We start from the raw sequence: 12896 nt of genomic DNA on the forward strand, positions 1-12896 counted from the left end.
GCCCTTCCTCATTCCCTGTACCCCATCCTTCCCACGGAGCCCTTCAGGGCATGGATTTCTGGTCCAATCTCAAGTGGAGCTACAGTTTTGAAGGATTCCTCTAACTCTTCATACATCAGGACCCTCTCATAACACATCCGTGATTGCCTCTTTTACCAACTGTTCTTGGATGTCTACTTGGAGGCCTATAGCCTCTTTTCTCATGCAGCTGTGGCTAAGAGTCATTAAATGTTTCCTTCTCCCCTGTTAGCTCTCAGTAAGGAGGATGTCAATAGTTTGTGATACATGCATCCTGTCCAAGACATACCAGAGAAGTGACACATGTTGCCATGATGAGTAGAACGAGGAGAAGGACTCTTTCATATCCGAAGGATTCACGGAGAGGAAGTGATTTCGTTTCTGGGTATTAAGTAACATGTTCTCCTGGGCTAAGGGGTCCTTTTCTACTTCCTCAAATATTATCTGCAGTGGACGGGGCCTTTGGGAACCAGAGGTAGGTGGATGGATAGTGATTTTAACACCTGGTGTTCTGGGTCAAAGAGAATAAATTTGAGTAAGAGCTGGAGGGTGGGCTGTGCAGTTATCCATGTGCTTCTGCGGAGGGCACTGGAGTCGGGGAAGCAGGGGCACCCCCCTCTACAGAGGTCCGCGTGCCCGAACTGGCATTTGATTCATTCAAAGTTGGGTTTCTTTTCCGGGTGGAGCAGCTGTAATTGAGGGGGAGGAAGAGGAAGCCTTCTTCTCTCTCCCAACCCGACCTCCCCACAAACTTCTCATTTATATCCAGGATTCAAGTCAAGGTTGAGAGTGGAAATCCACAGCTGTCGAACGCTAATTTTGCCTAAAACTAAAACAGCCCCGTGGGGACCACAGGAAGATCTGCTGACTCCCTCATGCTATTCTCCTGGGGGCAGTTGTCCATTAAATCCAGAAGCATGAAGGCATATGGCCGAGGGAATGGACTTCAAGCTCAAACAAGCCTGGCTCTGCCTTTTGCTCTTTCTTCAATATAGCAACAGTTGACTTCAGGATTTTGAGGCCGTTTCCCTATATGTAAAATGGAGACTCACAGAGTTTTTTGTGATGACTACATGAGGTGGTTTAGATGCTAGGGCCTAGCGTGGGCCCTCCATCCCCTTCCAACGTGTTCTTCCCCAGTTGGATTGTCTTCTAGTGATTTGGCCCCCATCGCTCATTAACTTTTATTTCTGTGGGGAGGAAGCCCTTGAACCCAACACATCCAAACCCCTCTATCCCATCCAAAGGAAGAGAGAGCTCTGAAGCTGAGCTGAGGGAAGGGTTTTGCACAGCTCCAAGGGGAGCCTGTTCAGACAGCAGAAGAGCTGCCAGAGACATGCAAGATGGAGCTCCTTGTAGTAGACCTTTTAGCAAGCAGTTCTCTTACTTGAATTTGTACTATTTTAAGTTCTTAGAACACCAGATGCTCCCATGTTCAAAGGCTTCCAGAAGTACGCAGGCTATTGCCAACAGAAATTGGTCTGGAAAGGGTGGAGGGGGTGGGGCCGCCCATGAGTAATGTAGGAGCTAGCAGCCTCAGCGCTTGGGCACCAGAACTGGAAACACTTGAGCCTGTTCATTGGGGACCTGGAGATGTGCCCCCCGGAAAGGGCTGGACTTTGGCTAGTCCTTTTGTCTTTGTTCTTCATGGCCACCCCACTTTTTCTACTTTTGGCCAGTCAGTATGTTTCCATGTCTACATTGGCAGTTTTTTTTTTATAAAACACTAGGGGTATGTGTGTGTGTGTGTGTGTGTGCGTGCTCACGTTTGGAAGGGATCTTGCTGACTTAGCTCAGTTTCTCGGAGCCAAAGAACCTTGGGCTGCGGGTTTTATCCCCACACAGACCAGGTATCCTCTTATTAAGAATAAACACAGTTTCTAAGCACTACTGACCTCTGTCCCAGCCAGCTGGTTTGCAAATGTGCTCTGTCTTCCTCAAGGGAGACCAGGCGATCCGTTACCACTTCTGTAAAACTCCGCTCTCCAAACATACCTTCTTTATCAAAAAATAAGGGAACTCAGAGTCTTTTCGGAAAGTGAAGGTCTTTTCTATTTTATAGATGGTGAGAACAACAGTGATTTGCCTCTCCCAGGACTTTCAGATCATGTGCTGGTGGCCTTCTGAGTTTGAGTACCATCTTGTCTACCCATCCATACCTCTCGTTTTCTTTTCATGAGGGAACCCTCTGCCCCATATACCTTTGTCTTTCCTGCTTCTCAGCCTCTGCTCTTGGTGTTTTCCTGCCTGGAATTCCCTTTCCCTTCTTTCCTTTGTTAAATAGGATTCCTGGAAAAGGTGTGGAACAGCTACTGGGCTGCGTAAGTTCTGGCTGATGGAGTTTCTGCCCTTTCCCCAGATGTCGACATTTATTCTCATGTGCTCAGGGACAAGTAAAGGCTTGGCTCAAACTCTGAATAAGACCCAGTCCCTGTCCTTAAAGAGCTGTAGTTTCATTGGGGAGGTAAGATGTGTAAACAAATGGTGACAATACTTTCTGACACCCAAGCAATACCAGGTGTGCCTTTGTTCCTGTGCCCCCTGCAGAGGGGAGTTTATACCTTTGTCTCCCTACGTAGAAGCTGTATCTCATTCATGTCTGAGTCGCTAGCTTCTAGCCTCGAGTCTGTGGCACATGTGGGACATTACGTAGATATTTGAGTTTGTTGAATGAGAGAGTTGATAAACAGAGTGAATGTACCCCGTGTCACAGGCACACAGAGAGAAGAGGTCCGTACAGGACCAGGAGTGGGCGAGTTTGTAGCAGCTTTTTGAAGAAGGACTGGGAGGTTGCTGGACAGACGAGAGGAAGGGCATTCCAGGAAGAGGAGCCAGCAAAGGCAAGGACAGCAACCTGTGCCGCCCTGGGTAAGAGAAACTGCCCGGTGCACCATGGCCAGAGGAGGGCATGGGGCGGAGAAGAGAGGAGAGTAAAAATGGGTCCCTCCCTTGGTTATTCCTCACCAGGCAGCTGGGTGCTCCGCAGATCGCGCCACCAGCCTTTCGTCCTAAGCTTGTGCCTGCTCACCAATCCCTTCTCCCCAGCCCCTGAACCTGGCTTCTCCTTGCCCCCTGCCCACGGGATGCAAACCTTTTCATATGAGTTGAAGTCAACACTTGAATGTGCTCAAGAATCACCCGGAGATCTTACTGCAAATGCCGATTGTGGTTTCTTGGGCACGAGGTGGGCCCTGTGAATCTGCATTTCTATGCCCCNCACTTTAAGAAGTGAGGCTTTAAGGCAGACTACCTCGGGAGGCTCTCTGGGGCCTCAGCGAGGCGTTCCAATTGCAAAAAGAAACCACCTTCCTTTGGATTATTTATACCCCTGCCTCTCCCAGCAGGGTAGGTGATTGAGTGTTGTCTAATAAAAAATTCAGGGGTAAATGGCACCGGGTAGAAATGCCAAAAAAAGGGCTTCGCTCCCCTAAATAGCCCATCTTTGATATTGGCATGTGTATTCTGCAAAACACCTCTTTGAGTTTCAGCTTCCCAGGCTTTTCCTGGCTCCTGGGGAAGATTTACTCTTTTGCAGCACATGGGCATTTGGAGGCCCAAGGGAGCCATGGGAGGTTCTTAGAGATCTCTCCCCACTGCCTCCCCGCTGCCAGGCCACCTCCCCTCTGATCTTTTGACCCTTACTCCCTGAGGACTGAGTTGCACGAAGGCTACTCTGTTATAAATCATGGCCCTGGTTTCTCTTAGCCACACTTTGGATAGAAGCAGAGAGACATTTCTTATCTCAGATGTCCCCCCCCAAATAGAAGTTTCTGGATCCTGTGTGAGACCCGATGAGCCCAGTAAGCAGCTTCCCGGAGCCTCACTGGGCTCCCTCAGCTGCATTAAGGAAAAGGAGGAGGCCGGCTACGTCAAACCAAAACTCTCTGGCTGACATGTGCCTGCGGCAGCACGGGTGGCTGGGTGGCTTTTCAGCAGACCGGGAACCTGCACGCTGAAGCCAGGGCTGGTGCGGGGTCTCCCTCCAGGCACACTTGGGGGCCTGGCCGCTGGCTGCCGGCAATTAGGATGCCTGCCACCTGAGGACAGTTTTCCCTAGGCTGCGCCTCCTCTCCTTTCCGATCTTCCTTCCTCCGCGCTGTGCCCTGGGTGGGGGAAGCACAGCCAGACTGTAGTGAAGTCCCAGAGGGTGGGAGGGTCCGGGCGAATGGACAGGCACCTCCTTACCCCTCTGCCTTCAGCAACTGCCACCAAGCCCTGGCCCACTTCGCCTCTCTCCGGCTGGCACAGCTTCAGCGGCTAGATTTTACTGCTTTCGCCATGCTGTCTGCTTTCCCCTATTTCCTCTTCAAATCCATTCACTGATTCGTTCGTCCCTTCCTTCATTCATTCAGTCGTTCTTTCATCCAGGGGTGCTCCTGTGCATGGGATGCCTGCTCTGAGCCAAGCGCTGCTCTGGGCTCCCGTTCTGTTCCTCCGCACCCTGCGCGTTAGGACCCTTCCTTTTATATCCTGTGCAGAGGTCCCTTGCTACCTCTGTTCTGGTCTTCGGTCTCTTCCCCGCATCTCTGAACAACCTCAGAGGAGGACTTGCATCTGGGTGGTAGGCCGCATGGAATTCTGGGAGAACCCAGTGTTTCACACAGGCCTCAGCTTGCACCCTGCCCCTGACTCTGCCCCTGACTACCCTATGTGGACCTAGCTGGGGTCAGTTCTGTCAGCCGCAGTGATGGGGTTTTGGAGTGGTGAGCGTCCAGAGCCGAGGGCCAAGAAAGAATTCTTGAGATGTCTTCGGTGCAAAAAAAGGTGATTTCATTAAAGCACCAGGCCAGGACACTGGGCAGAAAGAGCTGCAACCCCNGGGGAAGTTTCCAAAGGGATTTGTATTTACTAAAGAAGATATAACTCACAGGATACTGGAGGTCTGGCTACTGTCAAGCTAAGGTTGTGTTTCCCTCTAGCAAAGCATTAACCTTAAGACGGAAGGGGGTTCCTGGAGGAATGTTCTACTCTGCCTGCCTCCAGTATTTGCCAATGGGCTGCAGATCATAAGGGAATTTAACTTTTTTTAAAGTTTATTTATTTTGAAGACAGTGCTAGCAGGGAAGGGGCAGAGAGAGACTCCGAAGCAAGCTCCATGCTGCGCACAGCCCTACACTGGGGCTGGACCCCATGGACCGTAAGATCATGACCTGAGCCAAAATCAAGAGTGGATGCTCAACTGACTGAGCCACCCAGGCACTCCAAGGAAATTTCATTTTATCTGCCATTTCCTTCTGCCTTTGTTTTCCACATCATCAGTTTTCTCACTTACAATTTAAAAAAGAGAAGAAGAAATCACCTATTCCAGAGTTAAGTGCAGCTAAGATGTCACATGTAAAGTTCCCGGCACAGAATTGTTGCATAAGAATTTTAATGGCGCCCCTCTTTGGTGCATCAATGGCCCATCACAAGTGCGAGGGACTGCCATGCAGGAACCTGTGTTCTGCTTAAATATCTCCCCCAGGGGTGCCTGGGTGGCTTAGTCGGTTGAGCGTCCGACTTTCGCTTAGGTCATGATCTCGCGGTTCGTGGGTTCGAGCCCCGTGTCGGGCTCTGTGCTGACTGCCAGCTCAGAGCCTGGAGCCTGTTTCAGTCTGTGACTCCCTCTCTCTCTGACCCTCCCCTGCTCACGCTGTCTCTCTCTCTCTTTCCTAGAAATAAACATTAAAAAAAAAATCTCCCCCAAAGAGCTGGGGCCGCCTTCTGGGCTCAGGACCACCTTGAGACTTCACCCCACAGTTCTCCTCCTTGTGACAGTAGCCGATTCTTGCCTTCCTTTTCCAAAAGTTTTCAAACATACACAACAGAGGAGACATGTGTACAATGAGCCTTTTGCGTCGGTCACCAGTTTCAATGATCAACAGCGACGTCCTGTCTTGTGTCACTTCTCCCATTCTTTTCTTTTTTTTCCTGGAGTGTTTTAAAGCAAATTCCAGTCACCATGTCATGTCACCTATGAACACTCCAGTGTGTATAATAGATAAAGATGTCAGAGAGAACCAAACCACAATATTGTTACCACACTCAACAGAATTAAGAATTATTATTAATATAACTTAATACCCAGTCCATGTTTATTTTTCCCCAAATGTCTCAAAAACCGTTTTTTCACTGTTGATTTGATTGGGTATCAGGATTCCCCAAAGGCTCCTATTACATTGGATTGTAAAGTCTCAGGTGGTTTTGTACCAGCCTGCTCTGACATGTTCTGTTTTCAGTGGAGATGGCAGCAAAAACGAGGAAGTCCTTACTTCCTGAAAGTCTCCCCATCTCACTTCCCTGAGTCCTTTCCAAATAACACAAAACAAGCATCGCCTTTTACGGGTGTCTTTACATGACAAAAACAGTTCCCCCCCTTTCTGACAGTTTTGAGATGAATGGGCTCCTCTCACACTTTCCAAAACCCAACAATCATCCAGGAGGAGAAGAAGAGGAAGAAACGCAGGATTCGCCTTAGTTCTTGTTGAGGGGGAAAATTCCCGAGAACTTTGTTCCTTTCAGCAAGACTTTTTTTTATGCCCTCCCACCTGCTTTTCAAAATCCACCAACCACAAAATTTACTCCATCCCCCTTTTTCTCTCTCCCTTACACACTCCCTCTCTCTTTTTAGCAGCAACATATAAGCCGGCCATATTAGAGAGATGGAAATAAAGCTTCCTTAATGTTGTATGTGTCTCTGAAGTACATCTGTGCATTTTTTTTTTTTTTTTTTAGCATCTAACCATTCCTTCCTTATAGCCCTCGGCCCCTCAAATCACCCTCTCCCATATCCCCACCCGACTAACATCTCAGTCTCTGAAAATGCACAGAGATGCCTGGCTACCTCGCCCTGCCTTCAGTCTCACGGGGCTCAGTCTCTTTTTCTCTTTGGGTAAGTTAGACGGTACATCTGCATGCTCCTGAGGGTCCAGAAGTGTAGCCGCAGCTTGGAAGCGGGTGGGGGCTGGGGACAGGAAAGAAGACATTGCTTGAGCCTCCCTCCTTGTCCTTGGGAAGGGAGGGACCGGAGGACCAGGGGACCGGGGAAGACATTGCTGAACACTGCATAACGCTGGGACTGCTTGGCCACAGTAATGTTGGGTCAGGGGATCTGAATGCCCCTCGGGGGTGACAGTTATCATAGGAGGTGGTTTTTCGGTGGGTTTCCCTAAAACGGACTTATGTGGTGGTGGGGGCAGGCGATGGGTTGATCTGCCAAGGCTCCTCATGGATTTTTTTCAGCTGCTGCAAATATGGGGTCCTGGGTCTTAATGCTCCCTACAGGGGCTGCTTCTGCGGACCTCAATCTTTGGAAGCTGGTGGATTTAGGATATTAGGAAAGAATGTTTGGGGGAGCCGGGGGTAGAAAGTTGAGTCTGGGTCTTGTTTCCTGGAAATCCGTACCACTGATTTGTTGAAATGTGTTGGGGGAGCAGGTGGGAAGTAGGTTTGGGGTAGACACCTGCTGAAGCTGATGGAAGCCTCTGGCTTGGGCCAGATGGAGCGGAGGAGGGGTCAGGTGAAGGAATCAGGGAAAAAAAAAAAAAGGAACTCATGGGCCCAGTGTGGCGGTAGCCCTTTAAGACCAGCCCAGCATCGGAGACTGCCATGTCAAGTGACCCAAACGTTAATTTCATATTTGACCACTCAAGACTTCCTGGTGAGGAGGGGGCTAGAAAGTTATTTGCAAGCCTGCTTTACAGGTAGTTTCATTCTTTCTCCTAAACTTACTCATTGCTGGTATAGCAGTTGGTCAAGTCCAAGGATTGTCAGTGCGGATATTCCCGATCACAAAATCCCTCTTCTTCTCTCTCTGCCTCCTACCTTTCCTCCCTCCCTTCCTCTCTCTTTCTTTCTCTCTTTTTCTGGTTGGTTGTGTTGGATACTGGGCAGGAGTGCTACACAGAGATGACATAGAGCCCGTGGCAGCTTGTATGATAAGGCCCATTAGCTTTGCTGAGTTACTGGACATTTTAACAACAGAGCAGGAATGTTATGGAAGCTCAGGCTGTACAAAGAGGGTGAGCGTGGAATCAGATCTGGGTTTAAAAATCTGTCATTTACTTCATGACTATAGGCAAGTTACTTGACCCTCCTGAGCTTCGGTTCTTTCATGGGTAAACTGGAGAGTGCCTGGGTGTTTTGTGGGTCTGGTACTCAATAATAGCTGAACTCTGTGAACACTTTTCACGCGCCCGCGCGCTGTATATCTTGTTTAGCCCTTGTGATAACCAGTAATCATATGAGGTAGACACTGTTCTGATCCTCCTGTTACAGACGAGGAACAGGCACAGAAATTAACTAAGTTACTGAAATTAAGTAACTTGAAGTCACACAACTAGTATAAGGTGAGCTGAGACCTACTGCCCCCAATGTTCGAGAAACGGTACTGCTATATTAACAGTAGTTGGTCAAAGAAACTCCAGCGCAGGCAAAAAGATGGGGAGTTGGGTGGATGGCCTGTGTACAAAGAGCCAGGGATGGAGGACAGGTGACTCCTTTGGGAGGTCAGGAGAGCTTCCTGCAGGAGGGGGACAGTCTTGTGAGAGTCTGATCTAAGTGAAGAAAGGAAGGGGGCTCCGTAACCAGAATCAGGGTGTGTCTTAGGGGAAGATGGGGCCTGGAGTGAAGAAGTCAGAGAGTGGGGGTTGTGAGGTGGTAGTGGGAGGAAGCCAGAGCCTCGGCAGACCTGCGTGGTAGAGGATGCAGAAATGGGGATCTTGAACTTGAACTTGACTGATGCTAAGATGGGGCATGCTCTGGTATTCCAAGGTTAAGGGGCTCAGCCGGAAGATGGAATTATGGCAGTTGTAATGGCGTCGGTCTCCAAGATGGAGTAACAGATGACAAGGGAGGGGCTGCATCAGGGGCAGCGTTTGTGAGAATGACTACACACAGCTGGTCACGGGGAAGGGGACCGGCCGGGCAACCTGCTGTACACACAATGTTGCAGGTGGGACTAGTTTTTAGCTAGAAACAATCCAAATGACCAGACTTCCCAGAGTTTTTCTTAACGACTGCAGTTACCAGCCTAGTTACCAAAGTCTGGGTTATGCTAGGTGAGGCCTGGAAAGTGGAGTCTGGCCCTCACTCACGCCCACTGCCCATGTCTGCTGCTGGGGGCAGGGTTCCAGACACAGAGGGGAGAAGCCTTTTATGGAGTGCCCATCTGTGTGTCACATACCCGTTCTGGGTCTGGGGATACCGAGATGACTAAAAATCAGCCCCGGCGCCTCCTGAGGGACACGGGCACGTAAACAAATAACAACAATGCAACATCATAGGAGCTGTCATAATAATGACAGTCATAACGATGATAATGATAACAGCTGCTAAACTTTGTTAAGAGCTATGTCCCAGGCAGCTGCAAGCTTTTCGTGTTAGCAAGCCATTTACTCCTCAGAGCAGCCCTAGGAGTGGGCTCTATTATTGCCCCCCCCCCCCATCTTACAGATGAGAAAACTGAGGTCTGGAAGGTTAACTACCTCGCCTAAGATCAGACCACTTGGCCACTATGCCGTTCTGCCTCCCCGTCATGTAGCAGGAGAAGGGGCAGGAACGAGGCTGGGGAGAGGGCCCAGGCGCTGAGGCTGCTGTCACTGAGGTATGCCTTATAAGCGGGGAAGTGTAGGATATGTAAGAGAGCCCCAGGTTTAGAAGGGTGAGCGAGCTTCCCAGACGGAATTAAAAATGTGTGCAGGAGGCATGGAGGGGTGAAAGAAGGTAGAGTCTTTGGGAAAAGTACAAATCAGGGATTACTGGAGTGGAGGAAGCATGGACTTGGGAGCTGGCCGGAGAGGCGGCCAGGCCTGGGTTGGCCCCAGATGGCAAAGGGCTCGGAAGCTGAGCCCAGGAGCCTGCACTTGATCCTGAAAACAACAGGGAGCCAGTGGAGGGGTGGTGAGGACAGCTTGCTTTCATGCTGCGCTGGGGAAGACTGGGCTTGGAGGGGGAGAACCTGGCGTGGGGGAGGGTCTGAATGCAGGAGGCAGGATCTGGGTGTCACACTCCCCTGGGATGTAGGGGCTGCCCCAGGGGACAGTGTGCTCAGAAGGTGGGGGGACAATTTCTCTACTTGGATGCATTCTTTCTCTTTTAAACAAGAAGAAAATAAACCTACCTCATAGGTTGCTGTAGGGTTGGGAAGAGGAGTGGAGAGAATTCACTTCTGTCTTTGCAAGAGATAGAGCTCAGCCGGAGGTGAGCACATTTTTGTGATCTCTGAAAGATGGGTCCGTTAGAACAGTGGATAACATGGGGCTTGGGGTGCCCAGAGGTGCCCAAGAGAAAACGGGGAGGCCTGGGCGCTGTGATATTTTGGAACTAAGGCCAGAAGCCACATCCTGACTGTTGATCCCCATTTCCTTTCTGGAGTTGGGAATCAGGAGCCCCAGACCCAGTCCCAAGTGAAGCAACTTGGAAGCCTGCACTTCCTTGTATGGAGGTTTCTTTAAATAGGACCATTCCCGGGGGGCCTGGGTGGCTCAGTCAGTTAAGCATCTGACTTCTGTTCAGGTCATGATCTCGCGATTTGTGGGTTTGAACCCCACATCGGGCTCTGTGCTGACAGCTAGCTCAGAGCCTGGAGGCTGTTTCGGATTCTGTGTCTCCCTCTGTCTCTGACCCTCCCCTGTTTATGCTGTCTCTCTCTCAGAAATAAATAAAAAACATTAAAAAAAAAAAATAGGACCGTTCCCTTCCAGCCAGCCTGGCCCGAGCTGGGGGCTGGTAGTTTGGGATTGGATCTGCCTTGGAGACAAGCTGGTCCCTAGCGTGCTTTGGAATGACAGTCACACCCTCACCCAGCTGCAACCCCTCACCCCTGTCTGGAGCCTTGGCAGCCTGGGTTCAAACTGAGCTTTGCCACTTACTTAGCTGTGAACTTGGGCTATGCATGTAGCTTCTCTCTGCTCAATTGCATATTCTGGAAAGTGGGGTGGTAATAGGGTGATTGTACGTATCTAATGAGATCATATTTGTGGAATGCGTAAACAATCATCTGGCCTACAGTAAATAAGCACTTTGTTTTTGTGAAATCCTTTCTGCGGCACTAGCTGTGGCCTGGGCTACTTTCCGGAAGCAGCAGAGTTTATCAGGATTTTGCTCACAGCTCTGACCTTGCTGCGTGATGGTTCCCTGTCTTTAATGGAGGCCTGGATCCGTAAAAGGCCTAAAGCCCCGGTGGGGACTCAGGCTGAGCTGGGCGCCTTGGAGTCAGGAACCACCGTCTGGCCCCAGCTGGTCCCTGGCTGACACTGATTTGGAGGTCCCATCCCTCTATCTGCGGATGGGACTTGCTGGATTTCTCTGACCACTAGAGGGCGCACGCGTTCCTCCCGGTGTCTGCTGCAGGGGTGCGGGAAAGAGACCCTGCATTGCACCTCTGCTCCCCACCTGCCAGCCAGAAAAGGCCTCCCCACAGCCCTGCCCATCCACCTGGCAGGGTGTTGGCTCCTTCACCAGAGAGGGGGCTGCCCTGTGGGGTTCAAGTTTTAATCGGAGTGATGCTGGCTGGGGTGGGAAGGAGGCCCGGGAGAGGTGAGCCGCTTCCACAGCACCTGCTTTCTGAGGTCGCTTGGAGGCTCTTTTGCGTAGGGGCCGTGGGAAGGCGGCAGAACTTGGAAGGGCCTAGAGAAGCAGGACCGTCCTCCGGTTAAGAGGTTAGCTCAGGACAAGGCGCTGCCAGGTTGCTTCCCTGCGGATCTCTCTGCCTCTGCAGGCGGGGGCGGCAGAGGCATTTTCTGCACCCCTCCTCCTTGCCTGGCGTCGCGCGAGGTGCTTTCATAATGGTGATGAAAGTGGGGATCTGGGAACTGGGCTTTGTTCTTCTCAGCCGGCCCACTCAGCATCCCCAGCGCTGTTCCCCGAATGAGTATTCAGCCCCCACCCAGAAGCCTTGGCCTCACAGGGGGGTCCGCATGGGAGATCCCTCCCTCTGCCAAAGGCTCGGTCGGTCGTGACCTCTACAGCCAGCATTTTATTGCATCTCCCGTTCTTCAGCCCCGCCCACTAGCCCTGGCCACGGCGCCCTAAAGGATGGGCTGGGCAGGAGAGTGAGCGCGCTGGGAGGAGCTGACATTGACCTCCCAGCTTCCAGGCTGCGCTGCTGCGGCTGCTTCTGGGGCGGGCCGCAGCTCTGTGCTACTCAGCGGTCTGAAAAACAAGAGCCCCGCAGGGCCGGCCACTGCTGGGGCTGGGTGTGTGCCAGGCCTGGGGGACCTCCAGGGGGGTGCCCTCTGCGGGCAGACCCCGCCCAAAGGCCTTCCTGCTTAGGGGGCAGGACTTGAGGAGAATGGATGACAGGAGCTGCCAGACTGCGCACTGTTATTGTTTTTAAATGATCATGGCCACCCCAGGAGGTGGGTGTCGGCAGCGAGTTTTAAGAGCCGGACACCAAGGCTTGGAAGGTGAAGGAACTTGTCCACATTCTGCAAGCTGATTGCAGGTAGCAAAGGGACACGTGTCTCAAGGGGTGTCCTGGCCTATGCTACTCCTGTGTCAGCAGCCCCCTAGCCACCCCTCTGCCCACCGCCCCCGGCCCCCAGGCCCCTGGTNTTTCTATCTCACTCAAAAGAAAATCCTAACTCTGAGTTCTGGCCCCAAGGCCCCTGGGACCTCACCCCTGCCTAGCCCTGGCCATTGGCCCCTTGATCACTGCTTTTTGTGATTCAGACACAGGAAGCTCATTCCAGCCACCAGGAATTTGCTCTTGATGTTCTGCTGCAGCTTGGAACTTGATTCCTTCAGAAATTCAGATGGCTCACTCCCTCACTTTCCTGGGACCACCCTTATTAAACAACACCCCTTCAGTTTGCTTTGGTTCTCACAATCCTTTGGGTGTGGCACTACTTAAAGTTACATGATTATTTTTTTCCTTGTTAATGTCTCCCTTACCTCCC

The 12896-nt window shown here is 51.3% G+C and overlaps 1 protein-coding gene across 1 annotated transcript in view; it reads left to right on the forward strand.

Annotated features, from left to right (window-relative positions):
- Positions 1–6782: 6782 nt before the first annotated feature.
- The window catches only part of SCN2B (sodium voltage-gated channel beta subunit 2), an 8976-nt gene continuing 2862 nt past the window's right edge, over positions 6783–12896 (forward strand). Inside the window, exons 1-2 of the mRNA XM_077778168.1 lie at positions 6783–6889; positions 8128–8134. Coding sequence (XP_077634294.1) covers positions 6820–6889; positions 8128–8134 — 77 coding nt within the window. The 5' untranslated portion in view covers positions 6783–6819. The remainder of the gene's footprint in view (positions 6890–8127; positions 8135–12896) is intronic.

The sequence above is a fragment of the Crocuta crocuta genome, unplaced genomic scaffold (genome assembly GCF_008692635.1).
Source record: "Crocuta crocuta isolate KB4526 unplaced genomic scaffold, BGI_CrCroc_1.0 scaffold271, whole genome shotgun sequence".
Lineage (NCBI taxonomy): Eukaryota > Metazoa > Chordata > Mammalia > Carnivora > Hyaenidae > Crocuta > Crocuta crocuta.